At 39.8% G+C, this 23,456-nt stretch overlaps 1 protein-coding gene across 1 annotated transcript; it reads right to left on the reverse strand.

The window, feature by feature from the left end:
* Positions 1-1,336: 1,336 nt before the first annotated feature.
* Positions 1,337-16,579, reverse strand: march9 (membrane-associated ring finger (C3HC4) 9). The gene is made up of 4 exons (XM_044210062.1): positions 14,654-16,579; positions 5,226-5,381; positions 3,363-3,555; positions 1,337-2,673 (listed from the first exon to the last, which is right to left on the reverse strand). Exons 1-4 carry the CDS (start codon positions 14,984-14,986, stop codon positions 2,345-2,347), a joined length of 1,011 nt encoding a protein of 336 aa, XP_044065997.1. The 5' UTR covers positions 14,987-16,579; the 3' UTR covers positions 1,337-2,344.
* Between the last annotated feature and the right edge of the window lie 6,877 nt (positions 16,580-23,456).

Raw genomic sequence — 23,456 nt, forward strand, 5'->3', positions numbered from 1 at the left:
CGTTAAATTTGGTTCACACCTCACATGGTGTCACAGCCATTACATTATTACATTACAACTGTAATAACTTTGGTGATCCTGAAACCTGAAACATTCCCATCAGCCTCAGCTGTACTTTGTGTTTAGCTCTAATTAGCAAATGTTAGCATGCTAACACGCTAAACTAAACACTGTACCTGCTAAACATCAGAATGTTAGCATAGTCGCTGTGAGCATGTTGCCATGCCAGAATTAGCATTTAGCTTAAAGCACTGCTGTGCTTAAGTTCCAACTCACAGAGCTGCCAGCGTGGCTGTAAACTCTTGGACCAGCTTTTTATAAATAAAGGTTCAATGAATGAATGTAATATTGTTTTGGGGATTTTTGTGTGTCACAAGAGAGCTTGTATGGCATTACTGTGAACAGTGAGGCTATTAAATGTCCAACAGTGTCACTATAATGTTCTTGATGTATGCTTGTAATATTATATTCTTACCGCAAGTCATAAAGTGTCAGTGGTGCTCAATAGTAAATTTATAGTGATCTTATTTTAATTAATATAACATTCCTACTGTATATTCAATATATTTGTATTTTTTCAGTAGATGTTTACTTTGTGATATCTGCATCACTTCCTCCTATAAGTTATCCCAGGAATGTAACAGTTCCTTTGTGTAAAGGCATAAAACATGTCCAAGCTATAAAAGCTGCAAACTAATGATTAATTTCATTATTGGTTAATCTGCTGAATATTTTCCCAATTAATCAATTAATCGTTTAGTCTATAAAATGTCAGAAAATAGTGAAAAATGTCCATCACAGTTTCTCAAAGCCCAAAATTACGTCTACAAATATCTTGTTGTGTCTAACCTACGGTCCAAAACCCCAAAGTGTTCAGTTTACAGATATACCGAAGAAATTAGGTTGTCTGAATCAGTGTCTTCATTTAAGTCTCTTCTCAAAACACATTTTTATCGGAAAGCATATCCTGATTTTACCTGAACTGGCTGTTTATTTTATTGCTTTTGTGTATTTTATGTATTTTATTTCTTTATATTTCATCATTCACTGTGGTATTTTATTTCTCTTGTTGTGAAGCATTTTGTACTTTGTTTTGATAAGTGCTCTATGAATAAAGTTTTATTTATTATTATACAGAGAAAAGCGGCAAATACTCACATTGGAGAAGCTGCAACCAGAGACTGGTTGGAGTTTGTTTAGCCTAAACAAGTTAATAAGTGAATAAAACTATTGAAAATAAAGGATGTCCCATTGTATTTCCCTAAAACATGACCTACACTTACACTTACACCAGAAAACAATGACACACAGGTGGGATAAAGAAGAAGAGACTGAGTGAGACTGAATAGTAAGAGATCATCTGATCCCCATTTTTAATCCAATAGTTTACTTATTATCAAATCTGAATCAGCACACAGCAGCAAGAATCTGTATTTTAGCTGAAATAGCTGTAACACACTGCCATTTGTCATGTAGACAAAAAGTTGGTGCAATGAAATCAGATGTTTTTAAAGTGTTTATTTTGGCAAGCACCATTCGAAATAGAGCAAATGTGTCATGTGCTTATGTTATGTGATGAAGAATAAAATTATATACCCATGCAAAATTCCCTGTGAAATGTACATACGTCTCTTTATTGCAGAAAGGTTAAGTGTCACTGAAATCTTATTGTTTTCTTTTATCTTTTTTTTTTTCTTTTTAAACTTGTAATGACTTATTGTTCAGTTGTCACCTCTGTGTTTCCCTCACGTTTGTTTGTTTGTTTGTTTGTTTCAGTTTTCGGTCTATTTACCAGCATCGTTTAGCTTGTAGAAATTTTAAGATCATTATACATAGTTGTCTGGAAATGCTTGGCATGTATGGATTTACATGATTTCCTCTAAAATCATACATCCGTACAAAAGCAAAGTGTGTAAAAAAAAAAACAACCCAAAAAAGGAATAGATACAAATCAAACCAAGAGGATCAAATCAAAGAAAAATGTCTCTGTGCATCCTGATATTGAACTGGAAAAAACGTCTCATCGTCTTGGATTAGGTAATAAAGCGTGTTTACACTTCCCCCCCCCTCACATGTCATGTTTGATGTCTTTTAATGCTTTTTCGTCCTTATTTTCATCAGTTCTTTAATTATTGAAAAGGAGCATTTGGCTTCCTTTTGTTGTACGAAACAAGAGGAGAAATCCTCAAGTGTGTGCTGTCTGTCGGGCATCACTCAGCTCCTCGCAGGGCTCCTGTTGCCTACATGAGTCTTTAGTGTTTAATATTAGGTCCATAAGTCCGTCCTCTCATTTACATCTGGACACAAAGACGAGGTCTATCCCATCACACGCGCCTGGTCCGACTCATACGGTGGTGACCCTCATTACCACCTCCCGGTTGGCGGCGGCGCTGATCCGCGGGTCATTGGGCCGCAGTTGGCTCAGGATGTGCAAGATGGTGTATCCACAGTGGTGGTTCAGAATAGTTCTTAACCTTCTGCTCTGTCGCCCACCGCTGCTGCTGGCCAGACCGTGAGGGTTACCGCGAGAGCCGCGAGCCCCCGTCTTGCTCGAACTCAACGGGTCGCCCAAGTCCTTTGATTTCTCATAGTTCAGTACTTTCCACTGCTGATTGACAGCCTGCCATCGTTTGAAGATTCGATACACTGACGATCCCTCATGGATGATGAGGCCTGGGCAAAAAGAAGAAGAAGAAGAAGCAGGGTGAGGGACAGTGCATGAAAGCCAGTCAATTCCCGCTGATTTACATCAAATATTACGCTCAAAAGGCCCCGCGAGCTGCAATCACCATCATAGGTAGGAACTTTCCATCTCGCCTGTGGATGAGAATAGACAGTTGGCAATAATCACAGTGCAGATATCTGATGCCATCTGTTCTCAGTGTTGTCTTACACGGGCAACTCACAATTACCACAAGAACAGTCGACCAGGTTGCTCCTAGAAAACAGAATATCTTGTTCTCGGCGGCATCATCAAAATTTGCTTTGCTTTTGGTGTAGCTGTCATCTCCTACCTATGCACCATCTGCTCATTTAGTTTAGTTTTTGTGTAATCTTGCATGACCTTAACAACAAACAGAATGTGAACTGAATACATGTTTTTTATCACCACGTTAGTTTGTCCTTTCATAATGCAACCTATGTTTATTAATATTTTGTGTTGTTGCAGAGCACATCCTGATTTCTTTGCTACTCTTCTTGTTGCATAATGCATCCTTTCATGTTCTGTTACCTGAGCCTTCTACTACATCCACCTTTTCATGTGATATTCTTATACCACTCGTCTATAACTGCTACAGCTATTTATAACACTGCAGTGCGATTTTCTGTTTACACATTTTGGTGTCCACTTTGTCCTTTACCTATGCAGACGATGTCCATGAAGCCGTACATGCCGTAGCAGATTTGGAAGAGCAGGTCCTGACGTTGCCACTTGGCCGAGGGGCTGAGGGAGGACCAGATGAGCCAGGAGATGCTGGCAATGAGGAAAAGGGAACCCAGAATAATGGCCGCTATCTGCACCTTCTCTATCACCGTCAGAGAGATGGCCTGCCACTGAAAAGCAGAAAAACATCTAAATCAGGAAGAAGTACTCAGATCCTTTAGTTAAGTAAAAGTACCAATACAACAATGTAAACATACTCCGCTGCATTCAAAATTTTGGTAAATGTTTGCCAACTTTCTATGTATTCATTTTTGTCTTTGTTCAGAACCTTTTAAACTGTCCCTACCCCACATGCATGGTATCCTTTTTTCAGCACAAACACATCTATAAATCTGATTTATCATTTTGTCAATTTAGCAAAATATAAAAATGCCAGGAACCCAAAATACAAGAAAAATGACACAGGCGCCTATAGAAATCGCTAGTGCTAATCACTCAAAATATTGTTTCACTATTTATACACACAAATAAAGCAGAAGAGTGTAAGAAATAAAAGTATAATACAGTCTATTTACATGTAAAGTGGTTTTATCCCAACTCATTTCTGTGCCTTTTTATTGAAAGTCTATGTATGCCTGTAAATCACTGAAAATATTAATAATTGGAGCTAGTTTGGTGGAGCTAGTTTTAACTACTTTATAAACATTTAGGTAGTTTAGTGCGTCACAACCTTGGGGTCGAGCCCCCTCCAAAGGGTCACAAGATTAAACTGAGGGGTCGTGAGATGAATAATGGGAGCAGAAAGAAGAATAAACAAAACTTTGCTTAGACAAGTTTGTTGCCAAAATAGGCCAAAAAGGTTGGGAACACCTAGTTTAATGTATGACAATGAATTGTAAAATATTTACCTGTAAAGTAACCAGTAACCATAGCTGTTAAATAAACGCAGTGGAGTAAAAAGTACATTTCTGTTGTGGAATAGAAGTGTAAAGAAGCATAAAATGGACCTCAAAATTGTACATAGGTAAAGTACTTTACACATTATATTTCACCAGAGAGAGAAATCTACATCTATGAGTACATGATGTATACACACATTAACAATATGTCAGACAAACACACACACGCACACACACACACACACACACACACACACACACATACATGGCATCTTCTCAATAGGTTTTAGAGCCATTAGCTGTCTCTGAGAGTGAGGGCAGAAGGACAGTGACGCAGAGGGAAAATGTGTCAGCACAATATGGCAAACAGTCCTCACAGCACAGCGACAGCCCAAGATTTGTTCTAGCAAAGAGTGTTGAGTCTGATGCAACAGCGTTTGTATGCTGTATACGTTATTATGAAATCTCTGTCAGCAGCAACTTGTTTTTTTCATGCGATAAGATCTCCCTGCCTGATTCACTCATGAATTTAACAAAATGAAACCTCACAGAGCTTGACAGCGCCTGTGTTTACCTGCACGTCAAGAAGGGGTTTACATATTCACATACTTTCTCCATCTTGTTAACGTGAGGCTTATCCAGTACCCTGAATCCCAGTCAAAAAAGTGTGGTGTTGGACGTGTTTTGTAAGGAAATTGGTGAGGAGGCTGAGCCAAACCAAACTGAACTGAGCCATGCTGTGCTGGCCTGTTTGTGAGTTGAATCTGTGTCAGATTCATCTGAACAGGCACAGTATCAGTGCTGGAGTGACTTCAGTTCAATTCTGCAGTTTAAGAGGGGAGCCTTGTTTTACCCCAAAATTCATTTGTCTTTTTGTTAAATTCTGCAGCTGCTGGTTAGACCAGTTGGTGTGCTTGTGCTGCAGGTTCCCTTCATCGTACCTGCAGAGGGTTCTTGGTGCTGATGGCCAGGACCTGGTACTTGAAGTAGCAGAGCTCGCAGCTCCAGGAGCCTCTCTCGCTGATCCAGCGGATGAGGCAGGGCTGATGGGTGCAGCGCACAGAGCCGTCACAGCGGCAGGGGCTCAACAGCTCACCCTGCAGGACAGACAAAGGAAAACACAGCACAATGAATTCAGTGGAAAACAAATATTATTTAAATATTTTCAAAAATGTATTCTGATCTAATATCTGCTAGTGAAATATATGAATTGTGTTTATTTAGAGACCTGCAGTTTAGAATAAGACAGTTTAAAAAATAACAAATACAAAAGTATTGAACTGGTACAATTTCTTTAATGGAATAGTTCAACATTTTGGGCTCATTTTACTTTCTGGTGGAGAGTTGTATGAGAAAATTATTTAGTTAAATAAAGCTACAACCAGCAGCCAGTTAGCTTAGCACAAATACTGGAAATAGGGGGAAACAGCTAGCCTAGCTCAGTCTAACAGTTACAAAATCTGCCTACCAGCACATCTAAAGCTCAATAATTAACACGTTATATCTGGCAAAGAAATAGCCCAACATATAACCCTACGTAAAATGGCAATTTGTCATTTTTAGGCAGATTTTGTAACTAGTCGACAGAGCCAGGCTAGCTGTTTCCAGTCTTTATGTTAAGCTAAGCTAACCGGCTTCTGGATGTAGCCTCATGTTGAACTGGCAGACATGAGAGTGGTATCAATCCTCTCATCTAACTCTCCACCAGAGAGCAAATAAGCGTATTTCCCAAAAATGTTGAACAATTAATTAACCATTAATAACCAAAAGAGGCAAAGTAAAATATTTTTTCACAATGTGCACTACCAAAACACACATTAGTAATTTAAGGCAAACAAATGATGTGTCCCTTTTACCAAATATTCCAGCCACTCTCTATGTTTGAACCAAGAGCTAATAAACACTATGCTAACAGTAAGTTCTTGTTTTACGCACAAGTGAATTTGGTTTTACATGCAAGGTGATACATATAAACGAAGCTTTAAGTGTCTTAGTTACAGTTCGGTGAACTGTGGAAGAACGGATGATTAAGTTTGTGAGTTCAAATCGCCTGTGAACTGAAAACGTGGGAAATGGTCATATTAGTACCAACAGTCATCATCTCTCCACACTGATTAGCAGAACAACCGGCAATGTGTGGTGCTGAACCTGCATTATAGGCTAACTTTATATGACACATTTAATTTTACTGCAGTTCCGCAAGAGATAAGATCAATCACTAATCAAATCCACATGTATTGTGTTTCTTAAACCGCCACATTGGTCCTATTAGCTACTAGTGTTGGTTTGTTATGGGAAAATAAAGCCCTGATACAGAAACCTGATTGTTGTCCTGTGTGGCGCGCATGAAAGCCATTTTATTGATGTAAGCATTTTGATCTCTTTAAATGTAATAAATCTCACAGGGGATGGCTGAAATAAAATATAAATACTGGGTAAGAATAAAAAATATGAGACTCTCCTTTCAGCAAAAATACAATTTACAATATGCTCGTCCTTCTCTGACCACCCCTTCCCCTCCTAATAATTTTTGTAGTGTGATTTTTTTGGACCAAAACCACTGTCTCTTCAGCACCACACCAGCACCTGAAGTCGGTTGGCACATTTGCCACATTAAGGATGACCACATTCATGCTGTCATCACCACTCAACGTCAAACATCCATTTTACAGAAGGCTTAAAATTTGATGGCATGTTTTGCATCAGACGTCTGCAAAATTCTCATTTCACTCAGCAAAAAAACCTTCAGATCCTGCAGGTCCTCCAAACCCATGCGTCACTATTGAATGAAAGCTTTTAAAACGAATATCAATGTGAATCATTGGTAAATCAATGAATGGGCATAGCTTAGCACTCTGTTAGCACTCTGCAGGGAGCGGTGGGGCTTCAAGGGCAGGCAGGTGAGATGAGCTGCTGAAGCCCGACGACGATTCATGCAGACTCTGAGTGAACTCAGCCAACCTCAAAACAAACTTACAACCCAAACACATCCGGAAGACATCAAACATGCATATTAACTGTCGGGGGAAGGTGGGAGAGTTCACTTTAAACAGCATTTACTGTTTGTAAACTGGAATAAAATATAAAATATGGACCAAATTTCCTGATGAAAATGTAAACTTAAAGTTAGTAAAGTAAAAAAAAAATTTCTCATGTCTGTCTGTTAAATATGAAGTTGGAGCCAGGTGAAAGTTAGCTTATCTTAGCATAAAGACTGAAAGCAGGGGGCAACAGCTAGCCTGTGCCAAAGGTAACAAAACCCGCCTACCAGCACCTCTAAAACTCCCAAATTAACATGTTACTGTATCTTGTTTCTTTGACAAAGCTCCAGAAAGTCAATGTGCACGGCCAAGAAATAGTCCAACACATACACTGTACAACCACATACTGTTTTTACACTCAATTTTTGTACAAATTAAACAAACAAGATGTCACATGTTAATTAGTGAGCTCTAGAGGTGCTAGTAGGTGGATTTTATAACTGTTGGACAGAATCAGGCTAGCTGTTTTCCCCTGTTTCCAGTCTTTGTGCTAAGCTAAGTTAGCCGGCTGTAGCTTTATATTTTGCATACAGACATGAGAGAGGGATCAATCTTTTCATCTAACTCTCAACAAGAAAGACAATAAGAGTATTGTCAAACTATTCCTTTAAGGAGCAACTTAATGCCCCTATTTTATAGCCATATTTTGGCTTGAACATGCCACCTTCACAAATTCAAACCGTTCGAACTGCTAGCTTAGCTTCAGCAGATGCAGCAGGGGCAATGTAGAGTGACAGAACAGGGAATATGAATGAGGGGAAAGGAAACAAACACTAACATTGATCAAAACTAACTACTAGCTTACTAGAAGTGTTGGAAGTTACTTGAAAACTGTAATCATCTCTGTCAAAGGTGCCTTTAAACAACCTCAAATCCTCCACACCCGCACGTCTCATCCTTTGTGTTTAACACGTATAGAAATAGAAAACGAGACATTGTGGTTTTACAAGCAGGCAGCCCTACAATTCGGAGGGATTTACTGACCATCTAGCAGCTAGCTTAGCCTCGTTAGCCACAACCTCACAAATTCTTTACTAAACTAGATTGTTCCTCATTGTAGGCTTACAGTTCATTACCGAGTGAAACTAGATACAGATATTGGCTTCCCAATTGTAGTGGAGTAGAAGTATAAAAGTAGCATAAAATGGAAATACTCAAGTACAAGTACCTCAAAATTGTACTTAAGTACAGTACTTGAGTAAATGTACGACATGAAGTTGCCTTGTAATTCGGGGATGTGGTGTACCACGCGACGTCATAAATTTCTCACAGATTTGTTTTGGTCTAGAAGACAGAATTACTGGATTTTCTCTGGAAAAGGGAAAATAACTTTTGTTGTAATGAACACTATATAGAGTGGGACCAGACTCAATTGATAGTGTAATAAAGTGGCTGTACACATAATTAAATAACTAATTATGCGTACAGCCACAACTTTGAACCACAAATCAAAAAAGTTGTCCAGTCCTGAACCATCTCTAGAATTAAACCAGTGCTTTCACACTCTGACCTGGAAAGAGTTATTCACGCATTCATCTCTAGACTCGACTACTGTAACGCCCTCCTTTCTGGCCAAAGGTCGCTCTCTCGCCTCCAGCTGGTTCAGAGTGCAGCAGCTCGGCTTGTCACTGGTTTTAAACAGACGACGTCACATAACCCAAGTCCTGGCTTCTCTCCATTGGCTCCCTGTTTGTTTTAGAATTGATTTTAAGATTTTTACTCATCACTTTTAAAGCACGGCTGGGTCTGGCCCCAAGCTACATGATGGAAATGCTGACCCCATATGAGCCAGCTCGCAGCCTTAGATCCTCAGGTGGGGCCCTTCTGGCTGTTCCAAAGGCGAGGCTTAAATCTAAAGGTGATGGTGCTTTCGCCGTCAGGGCCCCTCGGCTGTGGAGCGACCTGCCTGAGGAGATAAGGCTCGCAGAATCAGTGCCTCCTTTTGAATCACTTTTTAAAACTTATAGACTTGCTTTTATGTGATGTCGTCCTTTTATTTGTCTCTTTATTGCTTTTATTGTTTCCATTTGTTTTAATTTCCTTTGTCATGTTTTTCATTGCTGTCTTCTTGTCTTAATTTTTTTGTCTTGCTTTGTTTGGCATTTCTGTTTGGCTTTCTGCTGTTATATATTGCCCTCTGGATATCCTGTTTCTGCTATGCCTTGCCTGTCAAAGCACTTTGTAAACTCTGTTTTTAAAGGTGCTATATAAATAGTTATTATTATTATTATTATTATTATTATTATTATTATTAAAAAAGTGAATTTAGAATTAAGTTAATATTTTCTTTCTCTTTGTAGTGACTTCAAAAATGGTGGAAATCTAGTTTAATTAAAAAGCAGATTAAAATCAGCTGATGTCTGTTTGCTCGGTTTGGAGTGCAATTGTCAGTGCTTATCTTTCATTTACACACTGTAACTCAGAGATGTGAATCAGAATACGTCTACAGTGACTTGACAGAGAATTACCTGTTTAATCATTACAGGTTTTATGCACCAGAGAACTGTGTTGACACAAATAAGGCTTCATTTGTTTTTTCTGTCCGTCTGCACTCTCATTCCCTGTCACTGTCATTCCCCCATCTGGCTCGTTTGACCTTCCCACTTATAATAAAAGACTTCAAGTGCCCCGCCGCATAAAAGATTGGGTTTGGCAGATGAGCCACATGCCGCTCATAAACTTTAAAATAACTTGCCTGCTGACATTATAAAGATAACACAGAGAAGGTCAGAAGTATATGAGAAACTAAATAAAAACCATATGAAAGCAAACATTTCTAAAATGTCAAGCTGTCGCTGAGAAGTGTGTGTATGTGTGAATTACAGGGAAACATTTTCAGGCTTGTATGAGAGCGTTAAGATCACGATCAACCAGAACAAAATAAAAACAAAGCTGTGATTATGATTTTAAACCTTGAACAGAAGCTGTTTAAGCAGAAAATGTTATACGTGTGATATTGTTTTATCTAAATGTATGTCTCATCTAAAGCTAAAATCAAGAGGAACACCTTCTGGAGCTGCTCCATTGATGATGAATAAGAGACCATATTTTAGACCCACATGGCACCCAACGGGATTTTCTCTGCATATGCGTCCAGTTATCACTATTAAGTAATAAAATTTATTTCAATGTAAAAGCTTGTGTTATTTGCATTCACAATTCCTCAAAGTGTCTCCTGAATTCATCCCAAAATTCAGGTTCAAGATTCTACCTGTGAGGGAGCGTTGTTTGGTGTTAACAAATACTGATCATCCTGCTCACGATCACAGGACTTACATGAGTGAGTTTAGTTTTGGGAAACCAAACTGAAGGTGTGAAAGACGTTTATGATGTACAGAAGCCTAATAATGAGTGAACATAATAATTGCTTTTATGTGAAAACTTTGTATCTCCAAAGCAACCTTCAGGAAATCAACCTTGTTTTGAGCTTGATGCAGAAGAAAATGTTCTGCAAATGAGGTCAATATTCTCGATGCAAAGAGAAGCATAAAGTAAAAACTTTAGAAAGAATGAGAGTTGTATGCTTATCACAGATAGTAATACTAATAATGAGCTGATAAGGGTTTTTTAAATAAGCTAAAGTTTTACACTAACATTTTCATCCTAGGGGACAAATAAAAGGCTATAAAATCTACCTAACTAATCAAACTAAATTGATCAAATCCAACTGCAATTAACTAAATAAAAATGGAAGTAAAACAACTTTTTCGTATTTTTTTATGTGTGTATGTAAAGTGTCTTTTCCATTTGCAGGTTCTCCCATTTGAGAGTCAATCCCTGTACCTGAAGGCAACACACGGAGTTAAAAACAGAAAGAGACGTAAAAGGTCACATCTGGACTAGCAGGATGTACTCATGCTCAAATAAAACTAGAACATGAAGAGTTATACTGTGTTTGAGCAAACAGTGAAGTCGACTGTAAAGCAACATCACACACTTTTACGTTAACCTACTTCCAAATTTTAAAGGATAAGGCTGGAGTTTTTCTATGTTTTTGTTACTGTCAACAAAAAAAAATCCTATGAAAAGACCAAAACCATCAATGTGGTTCCTACTGAAGACATAAATCTTTAAAAACAGCTCACAAATATATAGTTTCATTTTAAAAAAAAAAGGCTAAATAATTTACTTAAACAGCTGGTCGCTGTAGTTTTTAGCAAAAGTGACTCAAACAGGAGGAAATAGTGCATTTTTTGGGGACTATTTTCAGCCGCAGATTAATACACATTTGGTATCTAGAGAGTATTTACAGAAGCAGGACGGTGTATAATAAATAATAATAATTTACAGAGTCCACGCTCATTGTACTGAAGGAACATGTCACCCAGTGCAATCTGTGTGGCTCTTTAATGCGTTTTAGAGACTGTCCTCAGCATTGTGCAAATGCCCCCCAAAAAAACATGTTTACATTGAAGTGACAAAGCCCTCTAGTGGGCGTAGTAATTATGACGGGAAAGCAAAAGAAGAAAGTTAGGTGACGTTTAGAAAGCAATAAAATCAACAGAGGGAGGAGGTCGGATGAATGGATTATCAAAACATCAGACGGGAGATCGATGTTCATTTCCCGTTTCCTACTGACAGTCCACAGAGGTCCCCAAATCGTAACAAAGTACTTATTTTAACCCAAACCAAAATGTTTTTCTAAACCTAACCAAGTTGTTTTTGTGCCTAAACCTAACCAAACCTTAACCATAGCGTTGTCAGATCATAAAACAGTGAGTTGTAATGGTTTTTGAAGGCACAGACAAATTATGTGGTCCTGTTTAGAGTGTTATGTAGAGTAAGGACAAACGGCGTAGTTTGTCGTTTAATTTGGAGGACTTGTGTTTTTAATAGTTTTTGAATGACAACAGCGCTCTATGGCACAGAGGAGTAAGATGTATCTGGCTTTGGATACACAGACAATACTTGTTAGTAGGATCAATGTGTATTAATCTGCGGCTGAAAATAGCTCCCAACAAAGTCACTGTTTCCTCCTGTTTGAGTAACGTTTGATAAAAAGCCTTTTTTTTTTTAAATGAAACTATATATTTGTGAGTCGTTTTTAAAGATGTACGTCTTCAGTAGGAACCACACTGTTGACTTTGGTCTTTTCATGGGATTTGTTGACAATAGATAAAAATATACTTTAACGACAAGTAGGCGATACATACAAACATAAATGCTGCTCACCACACACAAACACACACACACTCTCTTCCTGCTCGGATGATCTGGCGTGGGCTTGTCCCTCAAGGCCACTTCACAGAGCATGAAGGTGTTAATTTGGTGTGTCACTTCTATGACTAAGAAATTGGTGTTCCTCCTCAGCTGTAACCTTTAGACAAAAAATTTCAGCGTGGAAGTGCCCCCTGAGCTCCAGACTGTGTGTCACTGTGGAAACACGCTGTTGGGGACTACAAGTGAAAAGGGCAGGCAGGGGTGATTACCACCACCACCACCTCCAGCACCACCCCCACCCCTCCTCCTCACTCCAACGTGCCTGCATTTCCATGCAAACCTAACACTGCCGTCCCCTCCAGCAGGCTCTGGTGCGGCTTCTGTGAATCCAGACAGCGTTAAGTGGAATCAGCGGCCCAGCTACTGTACCATGGCACACACTGACGCCTTTGACAGACAGTTAATAAGGATTCATACTCATTGCAGCCCACAGAGCAAGGTGATTATGTCTGCAGATAACTGGCCTGCTGACAGCGACATGATCCCGGCCCCTGTTGTGACCTGCTTGAATAATGAAATAACAATAAAATGGCAAACGTGTGCTCACCCCCACCCTTCACCTAAGGCACTATTACCTTTGCACAGACAAGAAGATTGAGTGCTGTGGAGGCAAAAAAAAAAAAAAGAAGAAGCTAATATCAGAGTGAGAAGCTGATGTAGTAGTGTAGTCTCAGGGTTTTTCCCTCAGTGCTTTGTTTGCTTGCTCTTTGTCTGTAGCTGAAAGAGGCAGCTCAGAGCCATGTTGCACGATGAGTCACCTTGCCGGAGAGCCCAAAAGCCCGAAACATCAACCTTTTATTAAAGGAAGATGTTTGAGTGGGCAAGACAGCAACCTGGGGTTGATCCCTGTCTGTAACATCAAATGACTTCGTATCCAAAACAAGCCTGAACTGATTTATACTCTGTCCTGTGGCTCTTCAGTTTACTATGTCTCACAATAGAAACTCTAAGGCAGATGTCATAAATTAACACATGGGCTGTAATAACACTATACGCCTATCTTAGGGAAGTGACTAAATGGTAATATCCATCTGTGCTCCTACAGGATTTACAGTGTTTCTAATTATCCCAGACTTCAGGACTACCTGCTGAGCCAGGCGGCACAGGTTTCTGCACATCTGGTGAGATCCACATTTGGCCACGGACCAAAGAGATGCACTACTTATTGTTTTGTTTTGCGCTCCGGAAAAACCAAGCACCGGAAAGGGGACAAAAAAAAAAGGATAGAAATAGAATAACAAATAAAAAAGGATGACAAATTCATTTAACTTGTCATTTATCGTCACAGTTGACACCATTGTCTGGCCAGGAACAGTGATCGTCACTAGATCAATAGTTGATCATCCCGTTCTGTGACACATGCAGACGGGGGACAGTTGATTTACATTTACAAAATGATTGTGACTCACGCATATTCAGTCCCTCTCACTCTATTTGTCATCCTGCAGACCTAATTTGCTAACTTTCTTTGTTGCTATGCTGGCCGGATTTCACATGTGTGGGAACTGCTGCCTCTCCACCACTGATTAGCTTAGCTATGAAACCAGTGTTATTTAGATAACCAGATCACTGAGCAATCATCCTTTCAGGGGGAAAAAGGGACAATATTTGCCTCTGTAGGGATAAAGGAGCAGATTGTAAAGCCCTATGGGGCAAATTGTTGATTTCTGATTTTGGGCTATATAAATAAAACTGATTCGACTATATTTTTTTTATTACAATCTAGGCTTCACCCCTTTTTCCCCCCAAAGGAGGCAGTTGAGGAGAAGGTGGGTGGGAGAGAGAGAGAGAGAGAGAGAGAGAGAGAGAGAGGGAGAGAGGATGTTTGTAGTAGCTCCACTGTATCAGAGACCCTTTGTGATCTGCTGTATAACAAAAAAAAAAATCAAAATGGCAGATTACAACACATAACCCAGTGTGATTTGTTTCAAAATAAACATGAAAACTTCCTAAAATCCTGCTGACCTGGAACAATTCATGCATGGTGAAATGGCACAGCACCACAAAGGCTCTGCATGTGCAGCACATTTTAAAGCACCGAAATGTGAAACAAACAGACTGCCTGCCTGCCATCCACACAGGACGTGGCATCACTGCTGTATGTCTACCTGCTCTGGGCCTTGGAAACAGATCCGGCACTGGGGGGTCCGCAGGCTGCTGGCGGTGCTGGCCAGGGACACGGCGTCCAGGCCCACTTGAAGCTTGGGCTCCTTGTCCTCAAACGCCAGGCTCCGGGGCCGCGGGTCGCTGCCGTAGTACTCCTCCTCGTCATCCCGGGAATGGCAGTCGACGAAAGGCGGCCAACCGCAGCCGCCCATCCCCAGACCTCGCATGGTGGTGGACCGTCTATCTGTGTCTGAGCCGGACTGTCTCGAATCGGATCGCATAAACACCAGGACTTTCAGTTCATTAAAAAACATGCGGATCCGATACTTGAACATGTTTGGCTACATACAGAATCCGCCAGACTGAAATAAATAAATGAAGTGTTTTTGTCTTTTCTCCTCTCCCTCTATTATTATTATTACTATTAATATTATTATTGTTATCATTCATACACTCGATATGGTAATAATAATTAACCACAACCAGCCTATTAACTGGAAATCCAGAGAAATAAAGGCTCTCGCCCCACTGATGGCATGTGTGTCTAAGCCAATGCGGATGAAAGATTTTCCCTTTCAGCTGGCCGACACACTCTTTCAATATTCATTACTCAAAACAACTCAGCAAACGCTGTCTACATGCATCTTCCACCGCACCCCAGAAAACATTACAACTTGTGCGTTTTTTTTAAATCTATTTCTACGGTCCATTTTCCTTTACCGCTGCTTTCAAAGACACCTTTCTTTTCTTTCTTTTTTTTTAGATGCACTGGGCTTGCAGCAAAAAAAATAAAAAAATAAATAAAATAGCCTACATGTTTTCGCTACCCAAAGCAGAAGACTGCGAGCGAGTGGACGAGTGGAAGAGAGAGCAACACAGAGCCAGGAAATAGGAGATGGGATGTAAAACACAACGACATGCCATCCATACAGTCACATCTGGGACTCTTGTCGAGAATCATAATCCAAAAAGAAAAAAGGGTGCGGAGATGAAATGGAAGTTTGATTCGGATGTGATTATAATATGTCTGTTGTTTTTTTTTTTATTGTCCCTCACTGTAGCATCCCAAGCGTCAGACCATGGTCCATTTTCCCCGTCCCCCTCTCTATTTCATCTCCTTTTTGTAAAGCCTCTGGTTGATCCACGAAGAATCCGTGCCATTCACCCCGACAGTCCACGTCGAGATCGAAAACACAATCCTTTTCATTTGCATTTTATTTTTTTATTTTTAAAATTTTTTTTTTTTTTCAGAAGAAGCCTAGCTGGAAACATAGCGACACAAAAACACCCGAAAGCCCCATGTTTCCCATCTTCGCTCGATGTCCGTCAGCATTTCATTTGCAAGCCAAAAATACGGCGCGCGGAAATGTCAAAGAGAGGCAGAATAATAAAATAAAAAAAAAGGCACGCTGCGATTTTTCTAATTAAAGAGAGAGAGGGGGAAAAAAGGAGGGAGGGGGGAAGACGCATGGAGATGTCTTCGCATCCGAGAGCAATTACACAGCAGTAATGGCATTGATTATTGGATCAGATAGACGGTGGTGATGATACTGCTGGCGCTGATTTTCCTCCTCGAAATGGTCGGCTTGGAGATTGAACCAACGCAGCAGCTACTTCCGGAACAGGGAGAAGAAGAAGAAGAAGAAGAAGAAGAAAAAAACCTGACTGTCATCCCGTAAACAAGTCGCTATTTTTCTCTAGTCCATCCATCCGTGCCCGATGGGTGATGTGCCTCTCCCCGAGCTCCCAGCCGCTGGGCAGGGAAGGAGCTCCGGCTGCTTTATTAGAGACCAGCCGCCGCTGTCCAGGGTGCTGATCTCCGCTGTGCTGACGTGCGCGCTGCGGCCACATGAACCGGGAGCCCGCGAAGTACGAACTGGACCATCTCTGCCAATGAACGCGTCTGCATGGTGTGCGTGTGTGAGAGCAGGTATCACTTCTGGGCTCCACACGGTGGTGGATGAAAGCACTCAGATCTTTCACTCAAGTAAAAGAGCCAATACAACGATGTCAGAATACCCTATTACAAGCATGCACTCAGTTGCCAGTTTATTAGGTACATCTGGCTAAAAATAATGCAGACTAATACAAAGGTCCTGCAATAAATACTAATACAAAGGTCCTGCAATAAATACTCCTTTCATGAAGGTTGTTATGATGTTTAGAGAGGTGTTGATTCCAGTTTATTATCCAAGTGTACTCCCAGGTAACTTGTAATCCTCAGCAATGTCCACACTGACCCCCTGGATGGAACCCGGGGTCACTGGTGCCTTGGCCCTTCGTAGATCCACAACCAGCCCCTTAGACTTTGTCGCATTGAGCTGCAGATGGTTCTGCTCACACCATGAGACAAAGTTCCCCACCACAGCCCGGTACTCATTATTAGGTACATCTGGCTAAAAATAATGCAGTCTTATACAAAGGTCCTGCAATAAATACTCCTTTCATGAAGGTTGTTATGATGTTTAGAGAGGTGTTGATTCAACTGCTCGTTTCTGAGGATGCAGTTGAATTGTATTGCGTTACACTGACAGGTGTTTCTGTTCTTGCTGAGAGTTAGCTGAGAAGATGAATACCACTCTGGATGGATATGTGTGAGGTAAATATGGAGCTACAGCCAGGAGACGGTTAGCTCAGCTTAGCAAAAGACTGGAAAAAGGGGGAGCTAGCCTGGCTCTGTCCAAAGATAACAAAATTCAACCTGCCAGCACCTCTAAAGCTCACTGATCAACATGTTATATCTTGTTTGTTTGATCTGTGCAAAAACCAAAATGTAAAAACAACAAGTTGTGGTTTTATGTTATGTTCCGGACTATTTCTGCCAGGCAACCAGCAGAGACACTTTTATTGTAGGGATTAAACAAATGAGATACGACATGTTAATTAATGTGCTTTAGAAGTGCTAATAGGCAGATTTTGTTACTTTCAGACAGAGCCAGGATAGCTGTTTCCCCCCCATTTCCAGTCTTTATGCTAAGCTAAGCTAACTGTCTCCTGGCTGTAGACTTTATATTTAGCGTAGAGACAAGAGAGTGGTATCGTTCTTCTCATCTAACTTTCAGCAAGAAAGCGACTAAGTGTATTTCCCAAAATAAAACACTATTCCTTTAATACATTCTGAGTAGCATACTGATTAAAATCTGTTCCTGTATGGAGTATCGAAAGTTTGTATCAAACGTTTATTATTTGATCATTTCGTTCTTGACTTGGGGCCCTCAGCACATTGTTGCCCCGTACTCCCCTTCCACTTTAATCTGGTGCTGTGTCTGTGGGAGCATGAATGTGTTAATTAAACTGTCTCTTGCCCTTTCAGGGTCGGGTATCGGCCTAATGTGACAGATCCACGTTAAATACAGTTTCTTCATCAATGTCATAAAAGTCACGGCGGGCCACCAACTCAGTTTTAGTGCCACAGCAATGCTCCACGCAGTACACATTTTAAATTTGAGATAAATTTCAGAGAAAAATATTGTACTTTTTAACTTCACTACATTCATTTAACAGCTGTAGTTACTGTGCAGATTAAGATTTTACATACAAATCATGTGATCAGCTTGTAAAATACAATGCATTGTTGTAGATTTAACTACCCATCAGTACATGAAGTAGTTAAAATCAGCTCCACCTCGACCAACTACAACAGTAAAATGCTATTTACACATTAACACATCAGTATCAATAATTCAACAATATATAATAATATAACATGCACAGGAGCCATTTTTCTACATGAGTACTTTTACCTTTGATGCTTTAAATAAGAACATTTTGCTGATAATACTCTATAGAAAACTGAGGGGGCCAGTTAGGTACACCAAGTTAAAATACTTTGACGTATTTTGATGTATTTTTACATTTTAGTATTGCAGTGTGGGGGTCAGATCGGTGCATCCCTGGTCTTCCAGCCACAATGCAGAGACGGATACTTTTCCTGTCCAAAATCTATCTGCACAGTACACAAAAGCATTTGCTCCACAGGCGTTACCGTGTCAGGTTTTGAAGCTGTAAACAGCAGAGGAGGAAACTGTCTCAGTGCCGTTTATCAGGATGGCGAGACAAGGTAATTAGGGAAACATCAGAGGCACAGGTCCAGAGGTCACTTTAATCTGCGGTTTACAGAGAAGAAGCTGCCTTATTGCCTCTCTCTCTTTCTCACACTCTGCATTCTCCTCCATAGCAACACTTCCCACAAAATCCCCTGTCACATTGATCTTGATTGATTTTTCACACTCTGCTTGTTACAGATATGGATTTATTTTAAGCATAACACTTGATTTGAGATGCAACGCCACGCCTCTGCTATCATGCCATTGTTCCCTAATATATATGTGTACATATACTGTACTTTATGTATGGGTTGTGCTCAGTTGTTTGCAATCATTAAGAGCAGCCTAATTGTTTATAGACTTTCAACCATCATAACAGCAGGGTAACAAGCTTATTCTGCTCACATCTTCTTATGCAAAGCAGCGGCAATTAATGACAAAAAAAACAAACACTGCAACTAAATCTTTTAAAGACCAACACACATGATTTGACCAACACTACATTAGCATTAGTACACATCTTAGGAACAAACTGTTCTGCAAGTGTACGTAATGTATGATTAGTCTACGTGATGGTACATTGAGTGGGAGGGTTATTTTATGATGATTCTGAATGGGGGGAGAGTTGGTGCTAATGCGGTGATTTAAAAAAAATAAAAAAGCCTGTATGTACTTATCAGTTGTGTCGGTATCCAAAGGACTGAACATCTTGCTTTTCCCCCACATTTATAAGATTTCATGTCTGCTCACCAGGAAGACACATTTATGTTTAATGTACTATAAGCCTGAATTTCACACCTCATCCTGTCCCTCTCTCTACCCTTTCATTCTACCTGCTTTTAAAAACATTCTTTATTTTCCTCATCACTGACGTAAGCCTAACTCTATCAGATGAGCTCAAATAAACCCTTATCGCACACCACCCTTCATGTTCAACATACTGGATTCTGTTGAATGGATTTGAAGCTGGATGTTGTCTTAACACTATTAATTATAGGAAAGTGCTGTTACAATATTTTTTTCATACAGTTGAATTGTCAATGTTTAGGTTGCTCTGGTCAAGCTTGCGTTCTGTTGCGATATGTGTCAAGCAGGGCAGCAGGAGAAACAGGGGATTGGACCCAAACACAGACACTGAGGCAGAGCAGGTGCATTGATTTAATGAAACAAAAAGGCTTACACAGTTTTCAGACAGGCAGTGGTCAAAATCAGGGAAGCAGTTCAACTAAGGCAAACAAATCCAACAGGTAGCAAGCAAAATCCAAAATCCATGCAAAGTCCAAGGAAAACAGAAGATAATTCCAACAGAACAAACAGGTAATCGAAGCCAGGACGCTCGACAAACAACAAAGACGATCAGACCAAGAGACAAGCGAAGCACACAGACTAAATACACTCAGGTGAAGGGAGATAACGAGACACAGGTGAAACTAATCAGGGCGGAGCAAACAATCAAAACTGGCAGGAAAAGCAAACAAAGACAGGAAGTAAATCTAACAGACACATGGGGGGGGGAGCATTTCAAAATAAAACAGGAAATACCATACATAAACCCTCAAACCATGACATATTCAATCTATATCACCACTTGGAGTGGCAGATTTCTACATTGTATCTGTTACTTTTAGCTAATTTGACCATTTATTTATCAGATCTATTGTATCTATTTGATCCTTTTATCTATTACATTTTGGTAACTCAAATGTTTATCCATTACTATTGGCTAACTATTTGGACTGTTTATCCATTACATTAAGCTAACTATTTAAAGTGTTTATAGCCTATACATTACTTTCTATCTATTTCAACTGTCTGTTCATTACTTTAAGCTATCTATTTACTTTCTGGTATGTTTCTTTCATTAAAAAAAGTTTAAGCAAACTTTACTAAACTGCCCTCGATAATTATTAGTCCTTACGATTAGAGATTCAAAAGAGGCCATGTCTGTCATTAATTTTAACCATTCAGCAAAATCAGGCTTTGTCTGACTCTTCCAATGACAGAAAACTATCCATGAGGCGCCAATAGAGCCTGCCAGTGCAAATTATGGTTTGGATACTAATGAGAATCTAACCCATGTCAATGTAGTGGTATGAAAAAAATAAGTGCCATTTTAAAGTGAAATATCACTATAAGACTTGAATGCTCTGATTAATTCCCTAGATCACCTGTGCTGCCCTTCCATCTGAGGACTAACAACATGCATCCCTGGTCTGTTTCATTATTGATAGGCCATATTGACCTGTTTGTCTCCCCTCACTGATGAGAATGATTTGCCTTCCTGTTTGTCCTCGCAGAGCTGTGAGAAGAATCTAGATCCAGATACAGACCCATTAAAACCGCACGAGTTTATACTCAGCAATCCAGTTCGTGTGTCAGAGGAAACTCCCACTGCTGATGCAGGATGCAGCTATTGTAAAAAGTAACTAAGCACGTTCAAGTACAAGTATTTCTAGTTTATGTTAATTTATACTTAATATAATAATAATAATTTATACTATACTTTTTATTTTACCTCCTCTACATTTCAGAGAGAAATACTTGACTCCACTTCATTTATCTGACAGCTATAGTTACAATTTGCTTTGATTTTACATACAAAACACATGATAATCTTATTAAATATGACACATTACCTTTCAGATTTTACCTTAAAAAAGGTGTGTAAAGGGCTTATAAAATACAATGCACTGTAAAGCAGCTATAATCGATGGGAAAAACAGGGCATTGATTGATTGACAGACTAACATTTCAACACTACTGTGTCTTCATCAGAGTCAAAATGGACAAAGACATGAGGCAAACACATATATAGTCCACCTAGAACAGGTGTACAATTGTCACTGGATAATTGGTTGATCAGGATTTCAAATCTGTTGTATAATGAAAATAAAACAAATTAGAGGCAACATGACAAATTCAGTTCTCAGTTCAGCAGAGGCATACTGGATTCACACTCTTAACACATTAGCGCTCTATGGCCTAAATGAAGAACTGAATGTTTCATGTTTCAGAAGTCTATGAGTTGTTAGCAGCTCCACCAAAGAGAGCTCCACCCTCTAAACTAAACACCCTCTAACTAAAAGATGGTTTTATTTACATAAGTGAGGCTCAAACAATTATCCAACATTTCATTAAAACCTCAAGTTTAAAAAAAAATTAAAAATGTATTCAAATTTTTGTCGCAAACTTTAGTTTTTTCTTCTATCCTCTCCCATTAAGCGTCTCACGACCCCTCAGATTTATCTTGTGACCCTCTGAAGGGGGCCCTAACCCTAGTTTGGGAACCACTGGACAAAACTACCTGACTGTATATAAAGTAGTTAAAACTAGCTCCACCTACAGCTACAACAGTAAAATGTAATAATATATAATAATATTATGTAATAATGTCAGTCACAGGGGGACCATTTTTATGCATAACAAGTACTTTTACTTTAAGTATATTTTGCTGATAATATAAATCTGTATCTGTAATCTTTCACTTAAGTAAAGAGTCTGAGTACTTCTTCCACCATGTCTCTGAACTCCTGAGTAGTTTCTCTGCAATCAGGTGATTGCTCAAAGATAAAACTATACGACTGAATGGTAAAATCTCCAGATATGTTAAAAATGCAGTAATCATCCACATAACATTACTAAGTATGGATTTGAAGTTTATCTGTGGAACTTGATAATCCATAGTCACATGTTTGTTGATTTCATCTGTTTAATACAGTATTTTTAGGCCTAAAGCTGAATTTTTTATTTTCACCTTTCATTGAAAGACGTTCCTCTGAATCAGATTGACTGCACCTCCCTATGGTCCCACAATACCTCCCAGTTGTTGTACTATTATTTATGATTTATTTATGGTTTATTTGGTTTATTTTTTATCTTTGCCTTATCAGTTTTTTGTCTACCTGAGTTACTTTAGTGTGTTGTTTTTTTTTTACTTTTCCATGTTCAATTTTGAAAAAGCAAAATAAAATATTCCAACATAGCTGTGAGGTATGTAATGTAAACTACGCAGGTAGCTTTTCAATGCAGGACTTTTACTTATGATGGAGTACTTTTACAGTATAGTATATTTCTTCCCCCACTGGGAATAGGGCTATTATAAGAAACAATTGATCGGTCCCTGCTGATCTGAATGCTGCCTTATCCGGCCCCACGCTGAAAAGCTATACATAATTAGTTCTGCCTATAGGACAAGCCCTTGTAAAACCCATTCATCATAGCACTGTGATATAACGGACCAAATGTTTTAAGATCCTGCCTTCATGCTCTTGCAGAGTCCATGCTATATCTGTAAGAGGACAGATGGCCGTCCCTGTTGGCGCGATTCTCCACAGCTTCTCCGAGCTAATACACCCGGCATATGGACATGCATCACAGGGTGGGGACTGGCATTGGGCCCTCAGGAGAGCACGCTGACAGGATAGGGGATGCGATATGTGGCGCAGTTTCCAAAATCCTGGTCCCAAGCCACAGCAAACACTCAAGACTCAAAGCCCTTACCAGGCACATTTCACTTACATAAATGTTCCTGCGTCTCAGGAAAGTGAACCTGCAGGTGCTCCCTGGCAGGGCGTAGCAACGCCAGAGATTAGGTCACACCTTTCTTGGTACCGGTTATGGTGACAGTCTGCCACGGGCCATTAGGATGAGGGCAGAGGAGCAGTTTATCCTCATTTAGGACAACCTTGGTTGAAAGGTATCGGGATAATTATTCCCTTATCCTTGAGTTCTCCTTCTGATCCTCCCTCGCTGCCCCCAA

The sequence above is a fragment of the Siniperca chuatsi genome, linkage group LG10, assembly GCF_020085105.1.
Source record: "Siniperca chuatsi isolate FFG_IHB_CAS linkage group LG10, ASM2008510v1, whole genome shotgun sequence".
Lineage (NCBI taxonomy): Eukaryota > Metazoa > Chordata > Actinopteri > Centrarchiformes > Sinipercidae > Siniperca > Siniperca chuatsi.

Coding starts and splice junctions, on each gene's coding strand:
- march9 (XM_044210062.1), bottom strand. CDS start 14,986: ATGTTCAAGTATCGGATCCGCATGTTTTTTAATGAACTGAAAGTCCTG. Junction 5,382..14,653: donor GTTTCCAAGGCCCAGAGCAG/GTAGACATACAG, acceptor TCTGTCCTGCAG/GGTGAGCTGTTGAGCCCCTG. Junction 2,674..3,362: donor CATGGACATCGTCTGCATAG/GTAAAGGACAAA, acceptor CTTTTTGCCCAG/GCCTCATCATCCATGAGGGA.